The 25,509-nt window shown below is 40.4% G+C and overlaps 1 protein-coding gene across 2 annotated transcripts in view; it reads left to right on the plus strand.

The window, feature by feature from the left end:
• Nucleotides 1-203: 203 nt before the first annotated feature.
• Nucleotides 204-25,509, plus strand: part of LOC126390202 (insulin-like growth factor 1 receptor) — a 54,566-nt gene continuing 29,260 nt past the window's right edge. For both annotated transcript variants that reach the window (XM_050044389.1, XM_050044398.1), the window contains exons 1-2: nt 204-1,169; nt 9,035-9,601. In XM_050044389.1, coding sequence (XP_049900346.1) covers nt 1,079-1,169; nt 9,035-9,601 — 658 coding nt within the window. In that variant the 5' untranslated portion in view covers nt 204-1,078. The remainder of the gene's footprint in view (nt 1,170-9,034; nt 9,602-25,509) is intronic.

Here is a 25,509-nt window from a genome sequence, read left to right on the forward strand (position 1 = left end):
TGCAGATGATACTGACAAAGTAGAGACATGTGGTGTCCTCTTGTTGATGTTGTTTACAGTTTATCCTGTTAAAACACAGGGATAAAACTGACCTTGTGAGTGCCAGACTAGTCACTATGGTAACTGCTCTTGTGTAGTTTGCTGAAATGCAGTCAGAGTGACGCCCACTTTAACAGAAGGCGGGGCAGAAGCCGGAGTGATTCATCTTTTGAAACAGAGACGATCTCTGCGCAGGGCGCCGTGTTTACAGCGAATACGGCAGACTGCAGACTGGCCGAAGGAGACCGTGTATGTACCTGTACATTAATCTGTCCAACTGCGCTGCCCGTTCAGCTATCTATCGACGGAGGGCATTAGATAACCAACCGACTTGACCTAACCTGGAGCAATAAGGTCAAATACTCCATTTTCCGTTGATATGAAGGTGATTTACTCCTACCACAACAACGCGGTGTGTGTGTGCATGATGAGCGGCTGAGGAGGAGGAGGAGGAGGAGGAGAAGAAGGAGGCTGCGGTCTGAAACTAGATTTTATCCAGGATATTTCGAAACAAACGTCGTGTCTTTCACGCAGGGGAGCTGCGTATTGATTTAATATGTTACTGAATCGCCTAGACAGCCTCTTTCCATCACATTTTTGAGGGGGTTTGACCCGTATTCTGCCTTCAGAGGGTCCTCCAGCAGCGGGACGTTGAACGTTTTTCCTCCAGATATGGAGTGTGAAGATGCGGATTACAGAGGAATCCCCGCCGCTAGTTTAACCGCATTGGTTTCATCACACACACCAATGCGGCGTTGTTTTTGGCAGGAATAGACCCGAACTATGAATTCACATTTTCACACCAGAGGGATAAATCGGTGATTTTTTTGGAGCACGACTGGACTCCCATTAGGAAACGTGAGAAAGCTACCCCAGCTAGCCCGTTTGTAGTAGCTATTAGCTCCATTAGCCGGCTAACTGCTAAAAGGTGCTGGCTGGAGATTAAAAAAGCTTTTTAATAATTCTGAGCAGGTTTTGTCCACGTTTCCCCCCTCAACATATTTATTTACAGGATTTGGGAGGATTTACTCATCCAGGAATGAGGTCTCGTACGGAAAGGAGCCGCTTGACCTTGTTTTGGGGTCTGATGCTGGGTCTGTCGTCCTGCCTCCGGCCCGCCACCGCAGAGAGTAAGTAATACTACTCCACATTACTACACATGGGGAACATTGTTTTTTTACATCCTCCGTGGCTGCTTCAAAAGGGGAAATAAAGTTAGCGTCCGTCGCAGTGGAAACACAATGCTTTACTAACGTTATATACGCTGTGTATACATAGTACAACACTGTAAATAGAGAACAATGGGTCGCATTTATGGCGAACATAGAAAAATAAGTGTTTGTAAACAGAGAAGAAACATGCTGTCATTGTAGCTATGTGGCTAAAGGTTAATAAAAGATTTGCTTTTATCTTAATGCATGGAGATCATGTGTTAAACCATTATACAATGTGCATCTCTAGAAATTACTTTTATATCAATGGGAAAATAATTAAAAATGTAATGTCTTTGTGTGCAAATAACTGAAGATGACTTGGTTTTGGTCAATACTGTGATACAGACTGTAAAAAGACAAGTTGTAATATTGTAACTTGATTTTAAAGCACACCACAGAAAATGAGTCAGTCCAAGTGTGTTGGTAAATACATTGCCATGACTCAGCCAACAGAGAAAGTCAGTCAAGCTATATATACACAGCACATTGTCAACTCTGAGTCACAATGAGGTGGATTAGAATCAGGCAAAAGTGGAAGGTATCTGTGATCTCAACAGAAAACAGTAAACAGGATTTGAGCATTAAAAGTGTAGGTGATTGGGTTCAGCCGAAGCTTGTCTTTCTCTGCATTCAAAATTTGATTTATTATTGTCATACCCAAGTGAGATAAAGCAATGCAAACTGGGTGCCAACATAAATAATTTGTTGCTGCATGTAGTGAGAGCCTTGACAAATTCAGCTCTGTATATGCTATTAAAGATTAGACATTTCAATTTATTTTTTTAAACAGCGCAGGTCACGGGAAATGATTGTCAGTGAGGTGAAGGTGTGATGGTTGTACAGCCTGGTCCAGTACATTTGGCGCACAAGGTTTAGCATCAAAACATATATATGCCACATAAAGAGAGCAATTGAGCTTTTGGTTAATTTTGTATAATATAAAAGCTTAGCCATTTTCAGTCATTTTATTAACTTCCCAAGGTTTCTGATGAGACAAAGTAGACCTAAACTGGGTGAATGCAACACAACATTGATCTGTTTTGGGCATTCTCTTGTGCCTGGGCATCCTTTCCATTTTGATATTCCCAGTCATTTATTCTCCTTTACTAAACAAACCTGGGGATACCTTGACCTTGGAAATATTTTCATGAATACCGGCATGCTGCAGCATCCACCCATCCGACAAACTAGTTACCACAGCTCTGAGGTTATGGAGTTTAGTTGGATGTTAGTTCATTGAAGTAATCCATACATCTTTTAAAGTTTGACGTAACTTTGAGAAGCACCAATTGGCACTGCACAGATGTCCTAGTGTAAGAAATGGGACTTTCTATAGACTTTCTGTATGGCAGCATATATACATATTCTGTCAGCATATAAAGCTTCAAATTTAATGAATTTAAAGCTTCTTTATATATTCAAATTTTCTTTTTATGTGTCGCCATCTGATTTTCTCCCATGTTTCCAGCTAAACTGTAAACTAGGCTTCCTGATTCATCCCATTCATCATGACATGTTGGGGAGGGGTGGGTTGGGGGATTGAACCAGGGTCTGGGTTTTAAAATAGAACAAGCCAAAGTACATTCGCAAGCAAAACAGACTAAGTTCTGTTGATTGGAAAGAGTGAGGAGCTTGTGAACTGTGTGTCATGGGGTTTACTGTTAGCCCCAGTGGTTACAGGACAAACCTGGGAGAAGCAGAGAGGTTCTCCCATCGAAATCCTACGTTTATTCTCGCTCCGGTGTGGAGCTGTCTAAAGGTTCCTTGTGTGGCTAAACTCTGAGCATTCCTGCTGGTTTGCTGTATCAGTTGGAACTAAAGGGTTAGTAGGTTTGGGTTAACCAGGTTCAGCTGTGGTGCTGCAAACAAAGCTTCTCAGATGAATCAAACAAGCTTTATCTGTCAAGAATGATCTTTTGCTAAAGCTTCCCAGCGCATTTCTTCTCACCTTGCCTCTCATGTGGAAAAGTATTTATGAATACGTTCCCCCCCTCGGGCAATCTGTCACTAACGGGATGGAAATGAGGAGTAAACAGACTTGCTGCAGTCTAGTGGCAGTTTATGAAGCACCAGATTAGAGGGCGTATTGCTTCCTATTTCTTGTCTTATGGGACTTCTAGTGGATTTCCTCTGATTGTCTGCGGATAGTCTGGGTGCTGCAACCAGCTGGGGAAAGGTTATCAAAAGTAAATATGTGATCTGGAGGCTCATCAAAGCTGCAGAGATAGGCTTGTGTACTCAGCTGTTTAAAATGTGTCAGTATGAGAGGAGAGGGAGGGGGAGTTATTAAGCTGCTACACCTGCTATCCAAATTTTCACTTAGCTGAGCACAAGATGTAAATTTTGATCAGAAACTTGTTTTCATGTCTTCATGAGCGTGGTAAGGAGCAGTTCCCATGAAAGATGGCCATGCTGGCGTTGCAGTGAGGCCACAGAGGGTGAAGCATTAAGGCTGCTGTGATGTAACGTCACTAGGCAGTGTGTCTTTTTACAGGCCCGGGTGTTGAGATTGTATTAACAGGTATGCAGCTCGCTCAAGGCTGCTGACAGTGTGCACTGACAAGTAGATTATAGAGAAAGACATAACAGCCATACCAGCACACTGCCTGCCTTAAATCACACCAAAGGCATTTCATAATGGCTCACCAGAGGCTCTCACGTCCTCTCTAGAGGAGATTTAAACTCTCAGCAGTTTTGGTCAAAAAGACTACAGTTCTTAACCCGCTATTTTATGTGAGAGACAAATTATCCCCAATTAAAAAGCCAAATGCAAAGAAAGGCGATACAACTTTGTCACATTTTAGCTGGGCACTGGTACATTACAAGCTACAGCTCCAGTGTACTTTGAAGCTTATGTCACAAGTGGGGTTGAAAGAGGTCAATCTTAGGGCAGTTTTACATTCGGTATATTTGTTGTCTGTAGACTTACTATTGTAAAGCATGCTTTTTGGGGAATGAATTAAAGGACAATCTTTAACTTGTTTTCGCCAGTTTACTCACCTAATTTGCACAAATGGGCCCAACTTTCTTTTGCATTTTTCAGAGAGGAGCTGTGGGTCTGTCTGCCCTTTTTTATTGGTGTTTGTTGCTACTTTCTATACTTATTTTTAACATTCAATCAACTGGGCTGACTAGTAGTGATTTAGTTTTCAATTTTGACTTGTCACAAATATATTTTCCTATGTAGAAATTACATTTCTGATTTATAATTATCTTTGATTTAATTATAGATATCAGGAATTTCTTTTTCACCAGTAAGAATAACATTTACAGGTATCTACAATTAAATTCCCACATGTTGAAAAAGGATTGTGACTAGTGGAAATGTAATTATCCATTTCAGATAACAACAACTGTATTCCCGATATGTCCAACATTGTAATTATAACACGTCAAAATGGAATTATAGATATCTGTAACTGAGTTTGGATAGAGATCAATGGTAAAAGTTGGCTAGTTGTATTTAAGTTACAGATATCTACAGTGAACAGTTCCACTAGTAAGAATAAATTGTTGATATCAAGAATTAACATTTTGAATAGTGAGAAGTGAATTGGAGATATCTTTCATTAGAATTAGAAAACTCAAATGAAACTTGCATAGTTAATATTTGGTTGTCAGTTGCAGTCATAGACAAAGTTCTTAGACACCAGCAGACACTTTGTGTCTTCCCTGGTAACTAACGACCTGTCAGGTGCAGCCACCGTCACTTGTTGCTTCACGTTCTGTGTGCAGTTTTCAAAACCAGGATGCTTAATAGGAGAAATTTTCCCTGAGCCAAGATTACTATCTGAAAGATGAAAAAAGGCGTCATGCTTCCCGTTCTCTGGGCTGCATTTTAGGACTGCTGTGACATCAGGAATTTTTAATACCTGTTTCATACAGGAGATGCTGGTCGGACCTGCGTCACTGTGTTAATGTGAACTGGGTATAGGAAAGTTACCATCTTTTGTGAACTTTGCCACTGCTGAGTTAAGCTGTAACATTGTGTTGTTCAGTTACAGAAACGTGTTTGATTTTTTTCAAACAGTAAGCACAGTTAGTACAATATATTTCTGAAAAACAGCAGACATTTTTCTTTAGTTTCTCAAATGGAAAAGTACATTTCAAGTTTCTGAAAGTTAGCAGGAACATATTACCTCCCTCACGAATAAGTGAGTGATCACTATAGGAGGGTTACTAGTCGCACACACTCGTGAGTTTAGTTGTTTTATTACTTACCCTCAGTGTGCAGTAGGGCAATGTCACACAGTCATAGTATTCAGATTCAGAATACTTTATTGATCCCCGGGGAATAGCCTTTCCTTCTGTGTGTGACTGACCCCAGAGCTGCTGTTTAGTGAACACGTTCAGAGCATGTGAGCTGCACAACTAAAAGATTTCAATTTGTTAAATATCATGTTGGTCATGAACTTCAGTAGTGGTTAACAGTCTTGTTTATTTGAGAATGAAACATAATCTTTGACTATAGCAAAGCATTTAATTGTGTTTTCATTTTGTAATCCACAGTAAACTATTACTGATTATTAAAGCTAAAATTACAGCACTGTATTGAGAATATAAAATAGTGATAGGCTTTTCCAATATTGTGATGTGTCATTTTGTGCTATGCCGTCAAACCGCATTGGGAGGTTTGTGAAAAATTTCCATTGCCAGTAGAAAAAGTTCAGGGTGTTCTTTTGGAAATTAAACATTGTTCCACCTCAGAAGCAGTGTGGGTTTCTGGAGAAACAAGACATATGGTTTGCGGAACTACAGATTTTGGTATCAGTAATACTGTCTTATTGTGTGCATTTATTGGTCTTACTTATTCACATTTAACAGTTTGTAAAGTACTGTCTGACTTGTTTTTCTACTCTTTAAACTTGGACAATGATGCATAAAGTATACTCATTTGCCTTATTATAATTTGTTAGAGAATGATTGGAAGATTAAAATCTTGTGACAGGTTTATTACATATTACACTATAACTTATTTCCCTAGATTATACAGTGATGTGTACAGCCTTGGGGTGCGACATCTAGTGTGAGAATATGTGTAGCTGCTGGCAAATTGCACAAGCTCCAGGTTTTGCTTTTAGGGCAATCCCCTGATTAAACAAAATGACACGAATTTACACCTGCAACACCAGATCAGATCTTTAATTATAAATTGTATTTTGTTAATTAAGACAACCATTGAATGTTTGCTGGTTATGTATCGTCTTTTCCAGACCTCTCTGCGTTGCAGTCATACAGTAAAACTTTATAGACGAGCATTAAAGCAGTAGTGTGACAACCTGTTAGCTGGTTGGTGTGAGTTTTCCATGACTCACTGCCCTCCAGCTTTTGAAGTCTAAATCCTCCTCACAGTGATGTGCGATAATGGCCTCCATGTTTCTGTGGGTGCTGCTGGGGCTTCAGGCGAAGTATTGTTTAGAGCATAGCACACAGGTGGGAGTAAAAGTTGGAAAGGCAAACACTCCACCGATCATCACCATCATGCCGTACCAAACTTTTCCTAATGCGGGTTTGGATTTAGAGCTGTGCCTTTCATACACTCTGTTCTGCGGTTGATTTGGTTCAAAGTATTTCTTAATCTAAATAGAGTCAAACACTACAGTCTCAGTAAATAAAGTACGGCTCATGAAGTTAAAAACCAATCTAAACAAATGTATTTTACAGAATGCATTAAATTGCAGCTGTCCTTTGTTGTCTGTTCTTTGATCTGAAGCCCAGAAATGTTCACCTCTGCTGTACATCATTCTTCAAGTCATTAGATCGTAGTGAATACAAAGGTGCTACATGCTCAGACTTTTCCAGGAGGGCATGCTACACTGCATCTACAACAGCTACTTTTATCCATATTAGCAGTAGAGCTGAAACAATTAATCGATTGATTAATTAGTTGATCGAAAGAAAATTATTTGCCAACTATTTTGATAATTAGAATTAATCATTTCAGTCATTTTTCAATCAAAAAAAAAATTCTGGTTCCAGCTTCTTAAATGTGAGAATTTGCTGCTTTTCTTTGTCTTTTACAAAGGTAAATGAACTGTCTTAAAGTTTTAGACTGATTTAAAGACGTCGCATTTGGCTCTGGGAAATTGTGATGAACATTTTCCGCTTTTTTTAAATGACATTTTATAGATTTAATGATTAATCACTCGTAAAAAATAATCAGCAGATGAATCCATATTGAAACGGAAATATCTAGTCTATTGGCTAGATTGTCACTTTACACATTCATGCTCCCCAGAGGTTAAATCCTACTTTTCCTCTCGGGCGTCTCTCGGCATGGTGACATTGATTGACATCTGTGATTTGAACCGGTGATTTTGAATGAAACGTCTTCTCAACTACTGAATAGATTGTCATGAAATTTAGTACAGAGATTGATGTAAGTTGTAACAAATGAAGACTTGACTTGAGCCAGTACTTTCTTTACAAAAACCTGCATCAGCCTCAGCTGTACTTTGGTTTTAGGGCCAATTAGCAAATGCTAGTATGCTAAAATGCTAAAATAAGATAATGAACAGGGTACACATTATACCTGCTAAACGCTAGCATGTACGCATTTTTATTGTGAGCATTGTAGCGTGTTGACATGGGCATGTTAGCACAAAACACCGCTGTGCCTCACGGAGCTGTTGCCTTGGCTGTAGACTCTTGTTTCATGAAGAATGATGATGACTGAGCACTTGTGAAACTCCCTCATGATTCATTTTGTCCTTTCATTTAACAAGTTGCTTTGTCACATATACTGTATTTGATCAACCGAGTGCGCACAGTTTTTTATGGATGATGTATTTTATAGTTGATTGTTTCTATTGCTTTCATGTGTTGTAAAAGCCTGACTAAAGCAGACAGTGAAACAAAAGGCTGGGGTCATATCAGGTGGACACAAGAGCAACAATAGCCTGAAGGCAGAGTAATGTAAACTTTATTGCACTGTTAACCTGAGCTTGAATAGAATCTGACCCAAGTATTTACTCTGTCACGCCATGTCAAGATGACATTGATGATGAGAACTGCAGGGCAAACATGTTTTGTCAACAACTGCACAATTCAAGTGCACTGTCAATATTTAAAATACGTACAAAGAAGCATCTCTTTATAAATGTAACTGTTTCAGAAATGAACAGTGTTTTGTTAATTGTAACATTTAACATTACAAATAGAGTGTAAATAAAGTGTAATATGTCAAGGTCATTTGTAAGAATGTGCTGACTTTTAACAAGAATAGGCAAGGCTGTTGTGATGATGAAGCTGTTATGATCCCTGCAGAGGGCATCACATAAACGGATACAGCAAAGAAATAAATAAGAATGGCGCAAATAATGTTTTAGATATTTATGTTGCTGTTGAGTAGGACTGCCACGATTAGTCAACTAATCAATGACTAATCGACTATTAAAATAATCGATGACTATTTTAGTAGTCGACTAATCGGTTTGAGTTATCTTTCATAGAAAAGTACTATAAACGTACCCCAAAATACTCTTACTGCAGCTTCTTACGTTCAGATATTGGCAGCTTTACACACTCTCCTGTGACAGTGAACTAAAACCCTTTGGCGTGAGTAAGAAACAAGACATTAGATGACGTAATTTTGGGGTTTGGGAGTGACAGACCGACATTTTTCAACATTTTAACACATTTTTTGATGAAATGATTAGTTGACTAATCGAAGAAATAATCGACAGATTAGTCGACAATGAAAATAATCGTTAGTGGCAGCCCTACTGTTGAGTTTAATGCATCGTGGCCCCTCAATCTCTACTTTTGTTTGTCTCCTGCAGTCTGTGGCCCCAGCATCGACATCGGGAATGACATCAGTGAATTCAGGCGTCTAGAGAACTGCACAGTGGTGGAGGGCTACCTACAGATCCTCCTTATTGGTGACAAAAATAACAACAACATCAACCAGGAAGTCTTCCGCTCCCTCAGTTTCCCAAAGCTGACCATGATCACAGACTACCTGCTGCTATTCCGGGTGTCCGGCCTGGACAGTCTGAGCACACTCTTTCCCAACCTCACCGTCATACGAGGACGGAACCTCTTCTACAACTATGCCCTCGTGATCTTTGAGATGACCAGCTTGAAGGACATTGGCCTGTACAACTTGAGGAACATCACCCGTGGCGCCATCCGCATTGAGAAGAACCCCGAGCTCTGCTACCTGGACTCCATAGACTGGTCCCTCATCCTGGACGCAGAGTTCAACAACTACATTGCCGGGAACAAGCAGTCCAAGGAGTGCAGCGATGTTTGTCCAGGCATCATGGAGAACAACCCTCAGTGCAGAAAGACCATGTTCAACAACAACTATAACTACCGCTGCTGGAATTCCAATCACTGCCAGAAAGGTAAGCTGACTGTCACACATGATAGCTCCTCAGGGATTTGAATTGCAAATAGATCATGCAGACAGTCTAGCCTTTGGCCTGATTTGTGTAGATGTGAATTTGGGAGTGTAATGAATGGCTCTGTGCCTACAGCTGTGGCCTGCTACCTGTCACTTTAACTGCTTTAGCTGTTGTGTTTTGGCTGCGGGGAAGGAGGAAAGCGGGGGGATGTTGTTATGCATGATTGGCTTGTCTGCAGATCTTTGCTGTAATATATCTCAGGTGTTTATCCGAGTTAAGGAAAGATGAAGAAAGAGCTAAACAGGGGCATTGTTGAGACTGCAATTTTGCCTCAGCCCATGTTGTTGTTGAGAAAGATTTTCTAAATGTAAGCGACTACTGGCTGTAAAGTATCAACCTCTGTTTACTTAAATGCAAAAAACTTGTATTTTAGGGTGGCTACCCATAGTAATTGCAGTTTTCTCAACAGAGACAGTAGCTCACATATTTGGGTGTCTTGTGGCGCTCGTTTGATGCCATGCAAGTTCAATACAAATGTTCTCATCTGCCTAAACAAACTGAACTAAAGGAGTAAATGCTCCAGAGTTTAATTAAACTACTCCAGGCACGATGAGTGTGAACTCGCCCTTTAATTTTGTGTTTACGACTGCAGCGTTTTAGATGACTTGTTTTGCTGGTGCGTTTCAGACAATGTGTTTTGGCTGACTGAGTGTGTGTGTCTGGCTGAATTGTTTCCCTGGTGACTGGCGCCTTGCTGCAGACTCAGCATGTTGATGTTTTCAGTCTTGTGACATGGAACTGTCGCAGGACTGGCCTGGATTGCACGCATGTACATACACACATAGACACACACACACACCCTGTCACCATCATTAAACACACTTGAAGCGCAGACAAATCACAGAGATGCAAATATGTCTGACTGTCTGACATATGCACATACGCCGGCCCTCTTTGTGGGTTGTTGGAGTGGCAGAGTGTGGGCATGATGGAAAAGAAGCCAGGAGGTGGAATATGTTGGAGGAAGACATGTTGGATGGATGGAGGGGGTGTCAGGTGGAGGAGCAGAACTCTGTGCTGTTTATCATTTCTCTTGTCAGGAAGAAAATATTAAAGAGGGTCCACAATAAAAATCAAGACTTCTCCTCTCCTATTTGTCTGTGTTTGTACCAATGGGCATTAAACTCATATGAAAAGGGTCTCATTCAGTAAGACACAATGTCACAGATGATATAACCAGTCTTTACAAGGATGGTGACCTATAGTAAACTGGAAGTCCTATCTTCAGTTGTGTCTTCACATGTGAGAACACCACCTGTCTTCCCTCCTGCAGTGGCATCAACTCAATAACAACCGACAGCTGTGTTGCTCTGAATAAGCACTCCACAATTTAAATTAATTTTGGATATTTATGTGACTATTATCTCTAAGGGTCTGTTTGTATCATAAATCAAATAAGCTGCAATTCACCCATGTGAATACACCCTTTGTGATGGTCCTTCAAGCTGTTGGAGCTAGCATGAAGCCCACACTGTCACTAACTGCTCTCCCTGAAGAAATATTATCAAAATTTTGGAAAAACAAGAAAGTTATTTCAGAAGCTGATAGAACAGCCAACGATAACTGCTTGAAGGATATATCCAGGATGTCAGGGTCACTCAGCAGCAAAACAGGTGAAAAAGATCAAGATAGTTAAGAGCTAAAGCCTACAGAAAACAGTATTACAGTGAACCACCACATCACCGAGTGATCGAGAGAAAAGACAAGGAAAATAAAGGGAACCTTTGCTGATATTCAACCAGCTATATGTCATCAAAGTGTGCGCAGGTAAATGATGTTTGGCTTCTCCCTTGCCGCTAGCGCCTGGACCTTCACCAGTGGATGAGTGGGGAGCTCAGGGAGAGCAAGAGATTGTGTGGAGCACAGCTGTGTAGTTGATGGACCCTTGTCGGAGCTGGCCAATGCTTCACAATGATTTAATGCATTCAAGGGGTGGGACCTAGCAAATGATCAATTGCTACATTGTTAGCATTACCAGCAACTAGAAACTTGGAGATAAAGTTCATCAGTGTGATATTTATATGGTGTGTCTAAGTATTGTTCGGGATTTTGTCTGACTATTATGATGATAATATTGATGAAAATTATGAAATTGACATCCAGGCACTTTGTCTATACATATATATGCAGTGTTTCTCCTATAATTGTACAGGCCAACAGGACACCTGTTAGGCCAAACAAAAATTTCTTTAAATGTCAAAAACAACGCCAAATATCCATTCCAGTGTTTGCCTTATAGTTATTCTGCAGCAGAGCACCACGTGCTATGAAATGAGTGGTGTATCGCCATGAGTCTGTGAATGAGGCAAGTGTCTGTGGTTAGTTGACATGTCTGATATCAGAGCAGGACAGTCTGATATCTAAATTGCTTAAGTCGGTTGAATACTGACCAGGTCAAAGCAGGCAACCTAGTGAAAACACTGCATATACTAGTATGTGGTAAGGAGGTCAAGTGTAGCAGCACTGCACAAAGACGGCACAGGGCCATCTTTCTGTCTCCACTCTGTTGAGACTAGACTTAAACATGTTGTTCAGAGGGTGGGGGCTGTGAAGGACAGGAAAGAGATTTGGATATTATTTTAACTTTTATCTTTAATTTAATAGTAAATGAGTTACTCATGAGAATATGCTAAGTAAAAAGGGTAGGTATTATAAGCGTAAGCTTCTGCCTCCACCTTTTTGGTCTATATTTTTGGTTTTCCTTTTGATTTAATGCTGTGATGTTATTTATTCTTAATTATGTGCATTGCTCTTGGAAAATTGTTAACAACAGCCAAAATATATTACTACTACTACAGCTACTACTGAATAGCCAACAACTAACACAAAATGCCTTGACTAGTAGTACTTCTGTTACCAGTGCTAGCTAGTGCTGCTGCTACTACAGTTTCTCTTACTATTGCCTCAACTACAAAGCCATCTGCTGCTCCTACTAACTACTATTAGTACTACTTCTCCCACTAAGATTACAACAGTTGTTTGTGGATGCTGCTTTGTGTACCACTTTGCTACTAAAACCATTGTTAACAAGTAATAGTTCTCAGGTCACATTCTTTTTGTATGCAGCTGTATGATGTCAGAGCCCAAATAGACACATGTACACACAGACCTCTGCTCTACTGTACTGGTGACTTACTGGTGCCAGCACAGTTTAGGCGAAGTGAAAAACATCCTCTTCTCTTAACTTAAGAAACTGTACTATTAAACAGAAAAGAGTACAAAGAAACAGGAGGGACTCTCAACCTGTCAATCTGGAAAGGTGAGACACTTTTAGGAATAACTGATGTGTTCAGTTGGCATCTCCCTATCCAAGAGGTTGGTATGTATTGTTAAGTTTAAGTAGACTAAATATAGAAGAAGTGGAGAATGAGCCCGTGAAGATGCATAAGCAGTCAACCAGGCTCCTGAGGGAGTGTGCCAGCCAGGGCAAATGGGCCATCATTTGCTGCTGCCGCTGCCTTAAAACAGCATTGATCTCAAACAACATGAGCACTACTGCTCTCACTGCAGAGACTGCATTGTTGTGCTATTTATTAGGCGGTTTATTGGAGAAGTCTGGTGGTAGTAAAAGCAGGCTTCATTAAAAAGAGGAAGGCCGATAGCTGGAGTAGTTTTAGCAGGCTGACCAAACAGTGCTCATTCCCTCAAGTTGTTGTCTGGCGGCTCCAGTACCTGCAGATCAGAGGCTGTTTATATGTATGCTATTCAGTCTTGTGTGTTAGTTTGGAGCAGTAAAAATAATAAAGCCTGATGCTGCTATACTTGGAATCGTGTTTTTTTACTTGGTTTTGGACCAGTATCAGCAAACACTTTGACAATAGAGGATTAAATTATGATGGTTTTCATTTGTCTCTGCAGATAACGCCCTGTATCAAGCTTCAGTAATCTTATCTGGGATCTATTGTTTAAATGTGTGCCTTGCTCACAGGCCTTCTGCTGTGCTGGCATGGGAGTCAACTTTGTATTCAGAGGCATTTTATTTCCAGACCCGGTCATTCATCAGATCAATAAATGAGGGAAGGGAAAAGTGCAAGCCCTGGTTTTATGGAGTTAATAATATAAAGGACATTCTTTCAGCCAGAACTCATTCATAAAACTGTTACAAGGAAAAGAGGGTTCAAAGGCTGTTTCCCTCTCTGGGAAAGTGGAGTGTTTTTCAGTCGTGGTGGTGGGGGCTACATTCTCCCATGTTTACTTCCCCCGTTTGTTTTTTTGGAATCTGGTTTGGGTGTTTTGTCTCGTTCATAACTCATAGGCTTCTTCTAAAGAAGAGCCATGTCCGTGCATGCTGGGAAACAAACACACACTCTCTCAAACACACAAACCCGCACACACGCGTTCTCATTGAACAGCATGGGGGATGTTTTTCTGGTGCTTTGTATGGTCTGAGGAGATGAAAGCACATCATTAAAGTACAAAGTAGGTCTTCAGGGATTTACTGGAAGGAATTTTTGTCTTTTGTCAACCCCTGGCTGAAGGGATTACACATTAAACTAGAGGGATTGCCTTCAGGGTTGTTGCTAGTTTAATTTACTGCACTTGACATGTCAGTGTTTGCTCATTTATATTTGTATTTAAAGTATGTAGTTAGCAACAGTAGTGTTGCTAGTCAGGATAGAAATCAAGTATGGAAACAAATATTATGTGTAGGATTTGAAAGTTTTGGCCCCTGCAAGACTTGGCCCATATGGGGTGCACACTCTACCAGATAAGCTGCTTCGCAATCTCTAATGGTGGTATCAAAAAAGACACTGGCAGACACACACTGGGCCTGTTTAGGGCTGCCACATGATTTTGTTTTGAAAATAGAAAACTTTTGGCAGGAATTAGTAGATCGTTTTATTTGCTCACAAAAAAAAGCATGCCTTTACAGTTTAACTGTGATGTAAAAACAGTGATCTGTGCTGACTCAAAGTTTTTGATCTCAGTAAATGGTACAAGACTTGGACGGTATCGAGTTATTACATTATATCATGGTATTTAGAAATACTGTCAGAAATACAGGCTATCCTCTTTCCATTAAACTGATACAGAGATGCTGTAGTGAGGCGATGTATTGTAGTGCACAGCACATGTCACTAGAGGTCCATCTCTAGATGTGGAACAGGAAGCTGAGAAAGATAGCGACTTGGAGTGGTGGGGTTAACAATACCGTATACAGTAAAATTGAAAAATGCCTCTGCTCCTGTTTAGCCCACTGCTGTTTCGGTATCCACTGCAGCAACAAGTGTCATTGGATCTTAAAGTAAGAATCCATGGAAGAAAGGCACTTATTTCCTTATTTGCATTATTCTATGGGCTGTAAGTATTCAAACCCAGCAAGACTTGTCAAAGTTTGCTTATTGCATACACACAGCATTGTAGGCTAAACAATGCCATACATGCTATAATGACTTCTATCACGAGCAGCTCAGATTTACGCCTTTTTTTTTTCTGCACAAATGCCGTCATGTAAGACATACCCCAGTGAAATGTCAGGAAGGTTAAAAAAAAACCGGATACTTCCCAAGCCTAAATATATAGAAATTTCTAATAGAAAGTCCCTTAAGGTACTCTGATTCACTGTTAATTACAACATTGATAAGCTTAGTGCTTAATTGCTTTTATTTAGCACACAAGAAAATGATCAACTTCATTTTTCCTAGAAATATATGTCTTTTTGACCCACAGCAGATGTATTTGTATGGTGTATATGCTGACTGATAAGTAACAAGAAATTGCAGTGCTCATGTACCAAGATAAGTTTGAGCCAGTTTGAGTAACTGCCACTAATACATAGTTTATCCAGCAGTGAGCACTGACAAAAGAATTTTTTAACTGTTAAATATCCCACTCAGTGCTTATTTTGGTCACAGTTTTTATCAACCAAGATTAAGGGGTCATTGTCAGAAAGTTTGTTTTAAGGTGTGTTTTTATGCTGTACTGGCAAAAAAAACATTGGCCTGTATTGCTGTCTGATGTTTTTTTTTTTGTTTCACAATCAAACATTAATATCACTGTCTGCCTTGAAAATACATTATGAGTTGGGGGCTTTTTGGTATTTGAGGCACATCCCATATAACTACAACATACCAGGATCAGTTCCAGGTGAGGACCTTCATTTCATGTTATATGCCTCCTCCTTTTATTAGTGTTGATAAATGGGGAATAAAGTCTTCCACCAATTCTCAGCATGTCAGATTGTCTGTTTATGCATTATGCAGAAACAAGTAGTGCTGTTATTTTTTTAATGGAAATCCTGAACACATTGCTGTGGCATCAGTGAAATTGTGCGTGTTAGCTGACATGCAGGCGACACGCTATCAGCTGTCTAGCAGGAAAACGCACACTGTGTGTGTGTGTGAAAGAGAGCTTAAGAGAGTCACTCACCACAGAGGGTGAGTGAGTTGTGGATTCAGTCCCAGCAGCCCCCCTCCCTCTCCTGTTTTCTGGTTGGTTTTGGATGTGGTAGATCCAGTGTTTATTTACCCAGTGCTTCTCTAGTGCTAAATGTGAGGCCATTTTTAAACTTATATTTTCTTAATGTGAACTAGCTGTTTTTCAGATTCTACCTCACTAATGTTTTGGGGGTTTTCAGTAGTGAACCACCCCTGCTGTACTTCATCTCGGAAGTTTCTGTTCTCTCCCCGCATCTTTAAGATGAGGTAGCTGGGATGAATATGGATTGTGTTGAGGCATTGATGTGGACTATAAAGTCAGGGCTTGACACTAACTTTTTTCCCAAGGAGCACATGTGCTCCTAAGTTGAAAAAGTAAGGAGTGCACAAAGAACTTTAGGGGCACAAAGTAAATTGAGGGGGGTTAGAGACATCCCTCAATTGGGACCCACGGTACGATACCAGTGAAAGTATCATAGTTCTGAGTAGTATCACGATACCACAGCGAAAATGAGGCAGATGTGCCTTTTGTCATTTATAAAAAGATAAATCACTTTTCTATAATACATCAATGATATTTCAATGGAATAAATTACTTATTGACTTATTCATACTTCAAAAACAGCATCAATAAGTGATTAAACATAGGGGGGTCAAAATAAAATAAATAAATGAAATAAAAAATCAACCAGCCACCCTCCTCCCCTTCATAAGTAAAGAACAGTCCCTAAAGTTTCTCCTCTGATACGCCACATACTGTGTGCCCCCATGGCTCAGCTGTTCAGGTACTTTTGGGCAGTCATGACAACAAGTTATTCACCTGGAGCCGGACTTCTTCGCCGGTAAGCCGTTATCTTGCGCTGCCGTATTTGACAGGAATACGTATTCCTGCCAGTGTCTGTGACCCCCGTTCAACCCACAACCGGCGGGATTCGCCGTTACTGTTTATCGCCACACTGCCGACATTTTACTCTGTCCGTCACCGCACGCTGTTTGATTGCGTTATCAAAACACGCCGCTGTTATTCGGCCTTGCTTTTCACTTATTCCACCGAATACCGAATGTGTGTTTTTTTGCAATATTCGGCCGAATATATTCGGTGCATCCCTAAATAGGAGCCTTCCCCCACTCCCCACTCCCCTCACCGCTGCTCTCCTCACTATACTGGCTGCTGCGCTGTGCAAGTGCACAGATGTCTCAGAGTGGTGGTGCATTTGCAAAAATGTTTTGAAGGAGCAGCAGCGGCGGCAATAATTTAGCAGCGGTGACATGCCGCTGCTAAATGAATGTAGTGGAAACACTGGACTTATATTCATTGTGCCAACAGTGGCTTGGAAAACCGCCCATAACCGTGTCACACGGGGAAGAGGGAAGAGGAAAGGCGGCTGGAGTTCCTCCAACATTTGCGGTTAGATTATCATATTTTTTTATTGACAAAAATATAGGCGGCTTCGGCTGATTTTTTTATGCGCACATGTTCCCCTAAATATTTTTTACAGTTCGCACACACCTATTTTTAGTCGCAAATGCGATTGAAACGCTCGCACTGTCGAGCCCTGAAAGTGTTGGGTTGTGTTAAGACTTTGGGACTGAGAAATAGTTCCATTGATGAACTTTGTAATAACACTTCCTCCTTGCGCCTTTTGAATACAACCAGGCGCTGAAACCTGGTATTAAATAGTGTTGATAACCTCCCGCAATATCTGTTCTTTATCTTGTACTTTTGTAATACCCACACCACTTAAAATTTAAAATTATGTGTTGACCAAGTAGCGTCAGTGTTCAAAATTATATTTCCTTGGCTCAGTCTGTCATACCCACACACTCAGCAAAGTTCATCATCATTCCTGTGCCAAAGAAAATACAGACAGCCTGCCTAAATGACTGCCACCCAGCAGTAAACATTCTGTTGCTGCCGTTACACAGGTCAGACGCAGCGTTGGTCCTTGAATGAGAATGCAGCTGGTTTCATCAAAATGCATCTGCTCCGTCTCCCCAGACAGAGTACTCAGACTACATTCTGGCGCTCTGAGAGAGTGGTGCTCTGAATAACTGAACGGTGTATATATACTCCAACAGCGCTCCACATTAACAAACAGTTCTGTTTGTGCCAGAGTGCACTCTAGCACAAATTGCACGGGGTGCAGCTCCAAAAATAGAAAATCTATATGTGGCGGTAGTGTTGATATTGTGGTGAGCCGCCACAAACTTAACTTGTGTGTGGGAAACCCTGAGTGCTTTGAAGGGCTGGTTAAGGATTACATCTGCTCCTCACTTCCAAGCGCATTGGACCCACTTCAGTTTGCCTGCTGTCCGAGCCAATCAACAGATGACGCCATAGCACGCATCCTCCACACTGACCTCTCTTTCTTGGACAAGTAAGGGAACTATGTGATATTGCTGTGTATTGACTACAGTTCAGTATTTAACACCATAGTTCCCTCCAAACTTGTCACAAAGCCTAAGGAGCCGAGATCAAGGTGGAGAGGGTGGACAGCTTCAAGTCCTTTGGTGTCCATATCACAGAGGGCTTGACCTGGACGCTGCATACTGACTCAGTGGTGAGAAAGGCAAGGTAGAGACTGTTTTATCTCAGACGCTTGAGGCAATTTCAGGTATCCCCTCGAAAACTTAAAGGGTGATGTGGGAAAGGAGTGAGTGAGGAAGGGAATGTATGATAATGTGATGTACTGAAGCAGTGAGTGTTGATGGATACATTGCAGCTACAGCTGTTGTTTCACAATGTTGAAGCCTTTAGACACAGTTCAGTCCAGATGATAAGTGTTATAGTGAGTTCAGAAATAGTTTTTTCTGTACTTTTGTTTTTAAGTGAAGTAGGGGAGTGACACCTGCCAGAGTTTATTAGGTAAAAAGGAGTAGCCAGTTGTAACATAATACAACAAAGACATGATGAATTGAAAGTAGAAGAAAACAATGGTGGTAATTTTGGTGAATTTTCCCCTCTCCAGCCTTAAATATTTATTATTCTATTTTGATATTAATTAAATATGTCTGCCTGCAACAAACAAAACTTTTTTCTAAGTTTATCAATAAAAACACGCATTGCACATGCATGACATGGCTGTGTCTAGTCTTATATTTAGATATTTTAGTGAGAACATATACAAGTCACTATGTTGGCTATACTAAGAGCACTCGTAGTTGGTATATCCAGCCCTTTGGTTTGAATCCAGGCTTTGAAAAAGCCAGTCACATCTTCAGATATAAGTCATATTTGGTTAATGATCTGTGAGAGAACTGAGTTCAGATCCACTCTTCTTGTATGCTCTCAATAAATGCCATAATTACACTAGATAAAACCTTTCAAGATACTTTGATATGATGTTTTTGTCCTTTGGGAATTTTATCAACAGTTTTATTGTCTTCTCCTACAGCAGACATTTTAAAATCAGTTATTGGTCATCACAAAAAAATCACATCAACATGATGATCCACAACTAGCCATGCACCCCGTACCCTGACCCAGAACCCGGAGGCTGTCAGGGCTCGTAATTATAGGGACTACTTTGTAAACCAGGCACATCCATGACTACTTTTAGTGAACAGTCACACCCATCCCTGGAATTCCTGGAAGAGAACATTACTGGTTTGGCTGTGTTGAAGTGCCTACTGTAATTATGTGGCCTTTAATTGTGCTCTGTTAACACCGTCAGATTCGGATGAGCTGTGACCAGGGACTAAGATGAGTCTCTTGTTTGTGGATTTGAGGCTGGATGGAATAGTTTATGTTTTGTTATAAGGGCTCATTTTCCATCACTTCACTCCGCTATGATCACAGTAAAATTAGAATGAAAGAAAGAGAAAAAAAAAGGCAAAATACTTTGGCATTGTTGGAAGTTTTGTGTCCTCTTGTTTATGACTGTAGTTTTGCATTGTCTGACCAATTGTCTGTAATTGTCAGGATGTAACAAGAATAAAAACAAACTGTTGATACATTTAGGCTATCTAGAGCTCAATGAAATGTGTTTTAATTTTTCCCAGATTCCATTTCATTTTTTTCCAAAATCTGTTTTCCATTTCATTTTTTCTGAACTTTATGTTTTACAATTAAAGGGTGATTTCAAAATGCCTGACAAAGATCTGTGTTAGATTGAAATGTTGCACAATCGAAATTACTGTGAGCTTTTAATACAGTGTACGGATCTCCTGTCTGGTTTTTACAATTTAAGCACATCGTCACATTGTGGATAAATACAATTTCAACAGTTCAATAGAAAATATTACAAATTGAATGAATATAAATAAATTTGATGTAAAAATATTGCATTACTTTTTATTTAAAAAAAAGTGCGTCAATACCATTATAAAAATAACATTTCATTCTGTTGTAAAATTAAGTGCTTTGTATCTTAGCTTCATATCTCTCTGCTCTAAATGTAGCTGTTAGTTAATTCCTCAGTTTGTTTGGATGATTAAAGCCTTCTCAGGGGGACTTTAAAGGCCGTGACACACCAAGCCGAAGTTTGCCCATTAGTTATTGTTGGGCTGTCATTGAGCGTCTGTAGGTGTGGGACATTTCACTGTTGCCCCGTGTAGGCCCTGTCGGCTTTCTTTTGCCGATTCAGCGTGTTGAATTGGCAGCGGCAGAGCCTGTCAGTGAATTACATCACTGTCATTGGTAGTTCAGCTCAGCGCACGAGAAGGGAAATGGAAGTGGGGAGTCAAGAGGGGGTGAGATCAAAACAATCTTGTTATATAAGGTAATATTATTTTTCTTTAGCCATTGAACTCTTTAGTTGAAACATTTCCTGATGGTTTGTGTTATTGTTCCCTGGTGCATGGTAAATATGGTTTGTTCTCTGAACACTGGATACTGTCGGTAATATGCTAACTAGCATCGAGATGGTTTTTAGTTTCCCTTTTTGAATGACAAATACAGACTACCGCCATCTGCTGGTGTGGAGACTTATTTCTTCTCACACAGGCGCAGAACATACATTCTGGTTGGCTGTCGGCTGTAGTCTTTGTAGTGTGTTCATGTGCAACTTTCTGGCCGAGCCACAGGCATCATGAGGCAACACATCAGTCAGCTTTCATTGCTGCTAGTTCTCTGAAGTCGATTTGGTGTGTCTGGGCCTTTACACGTTACTGCAGTCTCCGACAATAACACTTCCTGTCAGGATTTGTTTTTTCAGCAAACCATCATTAAAGAATAAAGCAATTTCTCTCACAATTCAGTGGGATTTCCTAATTTATAAGGGTGGCAGGTTGCATGTTTCTACATCGCAGAAATCATAGGACCCTAATATATTGAGCTTTCCTGTCGCAGTTTCAGATCCAATTGGTGCGCTCATTACTAATAATCTTCAGACAGGTTTGATAGTAGATGACATGGGCATTCAGTACCTGGTGACCAGGTTCTGTCTTATCAGTGATAACATGGAATCGTTCACTGACCTGTTGTAGTTTCAGTCTGTTGCACCTTGGATCAACCCGTGCATCACAGTTGGGGTGTGGTTGGCATTGGTTAGAAGTTCTGATATGTCACCCTCTTCATACAAGGTAATCTATCAGAACAGGGTCGCTTTGAGAATCTTTGTTGATGTGAATAACATCCAGGCTTAGAATTCTGGTTGTGATGAGATACCCAACATGTGGTAGGTCATTAATAAAGCCAACCAGGCCAGGCAAGCTGCCCTTAAGGTGTAAGGGAATCGTATCCTCTGCCTCCTTAATCCTTTACATCAAAATTCCAGAGATATTGACACTTCCTGTGCCAAGTAAAAACACAAATACAAAGACTCAGGAATGAAAACAACTCCTTTGGATTCAGCCTGTGAGTGTCTAAGTTGCTGGCTTGATTATCAAGACTTACATGTAGCACATTTTGAATCTCTTCAAACAGCTTCATATACCCATTGATTGAAATGACAATTTTAGACTCAAGCGGACCGATGTAGGTGAACTCAATCTGTGTTTGACACTGACTCTGTTGATTCACTTTGTAGGTTTTGGAAATTAATCTGCTGAACCAAAACTAAAAACTAGAAAAGGATGTGGCAAGTCATGTGGATAACAGCAACTATAACAACAGCTTCAGTAGTTTGTCGAGGGCAGAGCCGTTAAAGAGTTGAAATTGAACAAGAACATGATACAGTGAAGAGGAAACCAGTCCAAGTGAAAATACACTTAGTGATGGTCAGGCTGAGGATGGGCTTTATTGAGTTTGTTAATATGGAAAGCCTGGGTTCAATGTCATGTCCTTTTCACCTGAGCAGAAACAACGTGATGTTTCATCAGATTTACTATATTATTGCCGTGTTTCACTCTGAAGTTGAGTTATTTACATCATTACATTACAAATACAGGCTGGTTTTAACCACTCTTTAGTTTTAGAAAATTGTTTTGGCTTTGAGGATTATTGTCCAACTGTAGTTGTACCCTACGGAAGAGCTGCTTTTTGTATGAATGTCAAAGATGTTGAAATCACATGTGATGACAAACAGCATCATCTGTATTTACTGAAGACAATAGTAATGATCCAAGAGATCTGTCAGTGGTTGAAACTGTCTAATTAGTTACTGGATTTTGAGCTCAGTCCTCTTCCTCCTTACCCTTCAGTGCTGCCATGGCTCAAAACTGAGCTCAACATGTGTTGCTTGCATGTGTCATTGCAGCAGCTTATGTTCATCTTTTGCTTTGTGTACAGTTTGAATCATGTGTTTGCATTAGCTAATACTTTATTCCTGTTTTCCTAGCAAGATGCTCCCAATCATTCTTATGATATTACATAACACATACTCAAAAACACATGCAGAGACACCCAAATTTAGGGTTGTCTGTATGCCACATTGGATTTACAGGAAAAGTTTAGCAGTTTAGTGAACTGTCTTTTGAATGATAAAATCAGGTTTTGTGTGATTTCTTGTCATATCGTGTTTGAGCCCTCATCTTTATCCCATCACATACAGTAAAAGGTCAAACCTTCCTCACTGGACAAGACTTTAAGAGTCTTTTTTGACCGAGACATCACCCTCAAAAGCTGTCTTATTGTGGCTTTTGTTATTTCTGCAACTCTCTGTCCCTCTGGAGCTGTAGCCATATGTGATATCTCTCCTCATCTTAACTTATCTTTGAGATGTAGGTTTTAGGAAACAGCTGATGTGATAGCTCCTTGTAAACCCCGTCCACCCTGTTATTGTCTGGCCTCTGTGGAGACTCTGGGGACCAGAGTATTTGATTTGTCTTGTCTTTTCCAGGTCAGACAGGAGGGGGATGCCAGGAATTCCCTTTGTCTGTAGTTATCCTGTAAAGTCAGCTGATCTGACAGATGTTTGGTCCTAACAAGTTCCACAAGGCTAACTGTTGGCTCTGTTTAGACTAGCTTAATCAGGATATTTTTCTGATGTTGTTTCATGTGCTTTGACTATTAGGATATTACAAGGTATCTGATTAGCCCGGCCCTTCTGACACCACATTGTGTTGTTTAACACTGTTTAATGGTGTTGTTGATAAGCATTGTTTTTAAATTCCTGAAGTGTAGTGGATGATGGGGCTTGAAGGAAAAAATGGAAAAAAGTAGGTATGAAAGTTGTAAATGCTGCTGGTTGTTATCATTTTATAAGCTGTGTATGGTCGCCAAACTGGATTAGTGTTTTGCACTGAATGAAGTATTTTGTTACATAGTCTGCACTTACTGCACATGTCAAGCTGTCTCTCTTCCTGTCTAAAACTCCAAAACATAGTCTCATTGGGTAGGATTACAAATGGGCGATGATATGAATTGGTAGTGTTTGCAGATGGAAAGCCTGTAAAGGATTTTTTGCTTTTTTCTCCTGCAATAGTAACTCATACTTGTTGGGGCCTGCATAGAGGGGACTGGGATCCGGTTAGGATACCTTGAACTGATCAAGTGGGATAGAGATACTGAGGTAATGAAGAGCTGTGTACCTACGATAAGGACTGTTGTAAAATTTATTGAATACTCCAAACTAAGTTTAAAAAAAACAAGAAAAAGTAAACTGTTATGGTAGAGAAAATGAGTGCTGCTGTAACTGTTGTACAGTCCTGCCTAAAGGAGAATAAACAACTGTCATCTGTCTTTGTGATAAGCCTTCAAACTGGGCTTCCTGTTTGCACTTTATCTTTTCACCAGTGCCTTGTGGCAACTTGCCCACACCAACAGAGACTCTTGCAGGTGCTTCGCCATGTCAACACCAAACCGGCTATACATCTAATGTTCATGATGTAAATGCCTTGCCTTTCATTTTATTTTCTGTTTGCTTTGCTGACAGACAGCCGGCTAGTCGTGTTAACATACAGAAACATAGCGCCCATTGCCAACCCTGTGGTCTCCACTGGTTAGCTAACGTTAGCTTTGGCCACTGTGGGATCTAGCTAGCAGCGCCGCTCATTCAGTGATTACCACTAGTAATCTGTTATCTTTGCTACAGATGGTGACCAACCTCTGGCCTCCCTTTAGGTACCCCCTGTTAGCAAGTAGCTTCAAAACCCCTTTAGCACCGTTACCTATGCTAGCAACACTAGCTGTGTTGACCTTGCTAACGGCACTTACAGAGCTTACAGTGGTTAACAATGCTAAAGGTGGTTTCCTGTTAATAATTGAGCCACTTACTAATTAGGGCAATCTGGGAAGAAACCAGAGGGTGGGCATCGTGTTACCACAGCAACACTGTTGGGTCAGGATGGTGATAGAAGCGGTAATGGCCAAACAAGCGGTACCACTAGCTAAAGTTTGCTCCCGACAGTCATGGATGGTGCGTAGTGCAGTAACTTGAAGAGTGGCAAAATTAACCTATAGACCACCATGTGTAAATATAAATATATGGATATATTTTTAATTCAAATTTTAATTTCTGATTTTATCAAATTAGTTGACCTACTCTACATTATTTCAATTCATATCCAAACAACGGGGAAAAAAAACCCTTGGTGTACATTACAGGTATTCACCTGTAATTATACTGTCACATGACTAAGTCTCAGAAACTGCAGTCCATCTTGGTATAATGTCATGAGGTGACAGGCAGTAGGGTCTGCTCTCATCAAGAGGGTGAGCCAGAAAGAGAAGCATGTCCTGCTTTTCATCACTTACAGGAAAGATGTTCTCAGAGCACCTCTCTTAGTGTTTTTCCCTTTGAACAGACTGTAATTATCAACAGGAAGCTTCAGACCACACATCTCCTGTGGGATGTCTTCTCACACTGGGAGGAGCGGAGGGTGAGAAGGAAATCCAGCGTTAGTTTAGATATTTTTGTCAGCAACACTGTGCAAACTACATCTCTTTACCTGGTTAATGGTTACATTGTTAGTACTTACTCAAGTGTTTGTCTTTGTGTTAAAATAAACCAGATATCTGATTCCGCTTCAAGTGTAGTAAAGCCTTTTTGGAAAACCCTTTTGTGCATGATTAATTTATTAATGAAATTGGGACAGGACCAAGTCAGGCTGTCTCTATGAGTCATGTAATTGGAATCCAAAAAAAGTACT

This window comes from Epinephelus moara, chromosome 1 (assembly GCF_006386435.1).
Source record: "Epinephelus moara isolate mb chromosome 1, YSFRI_EMoa_1.0, whole genome shotgun sequence".
Taxonomy (NCBI): Eukaryota; Metazoa; Chordata; class Actinopteri; order Perciformes; family Serranidae; genus Epinephelus; species Epinephelus moara.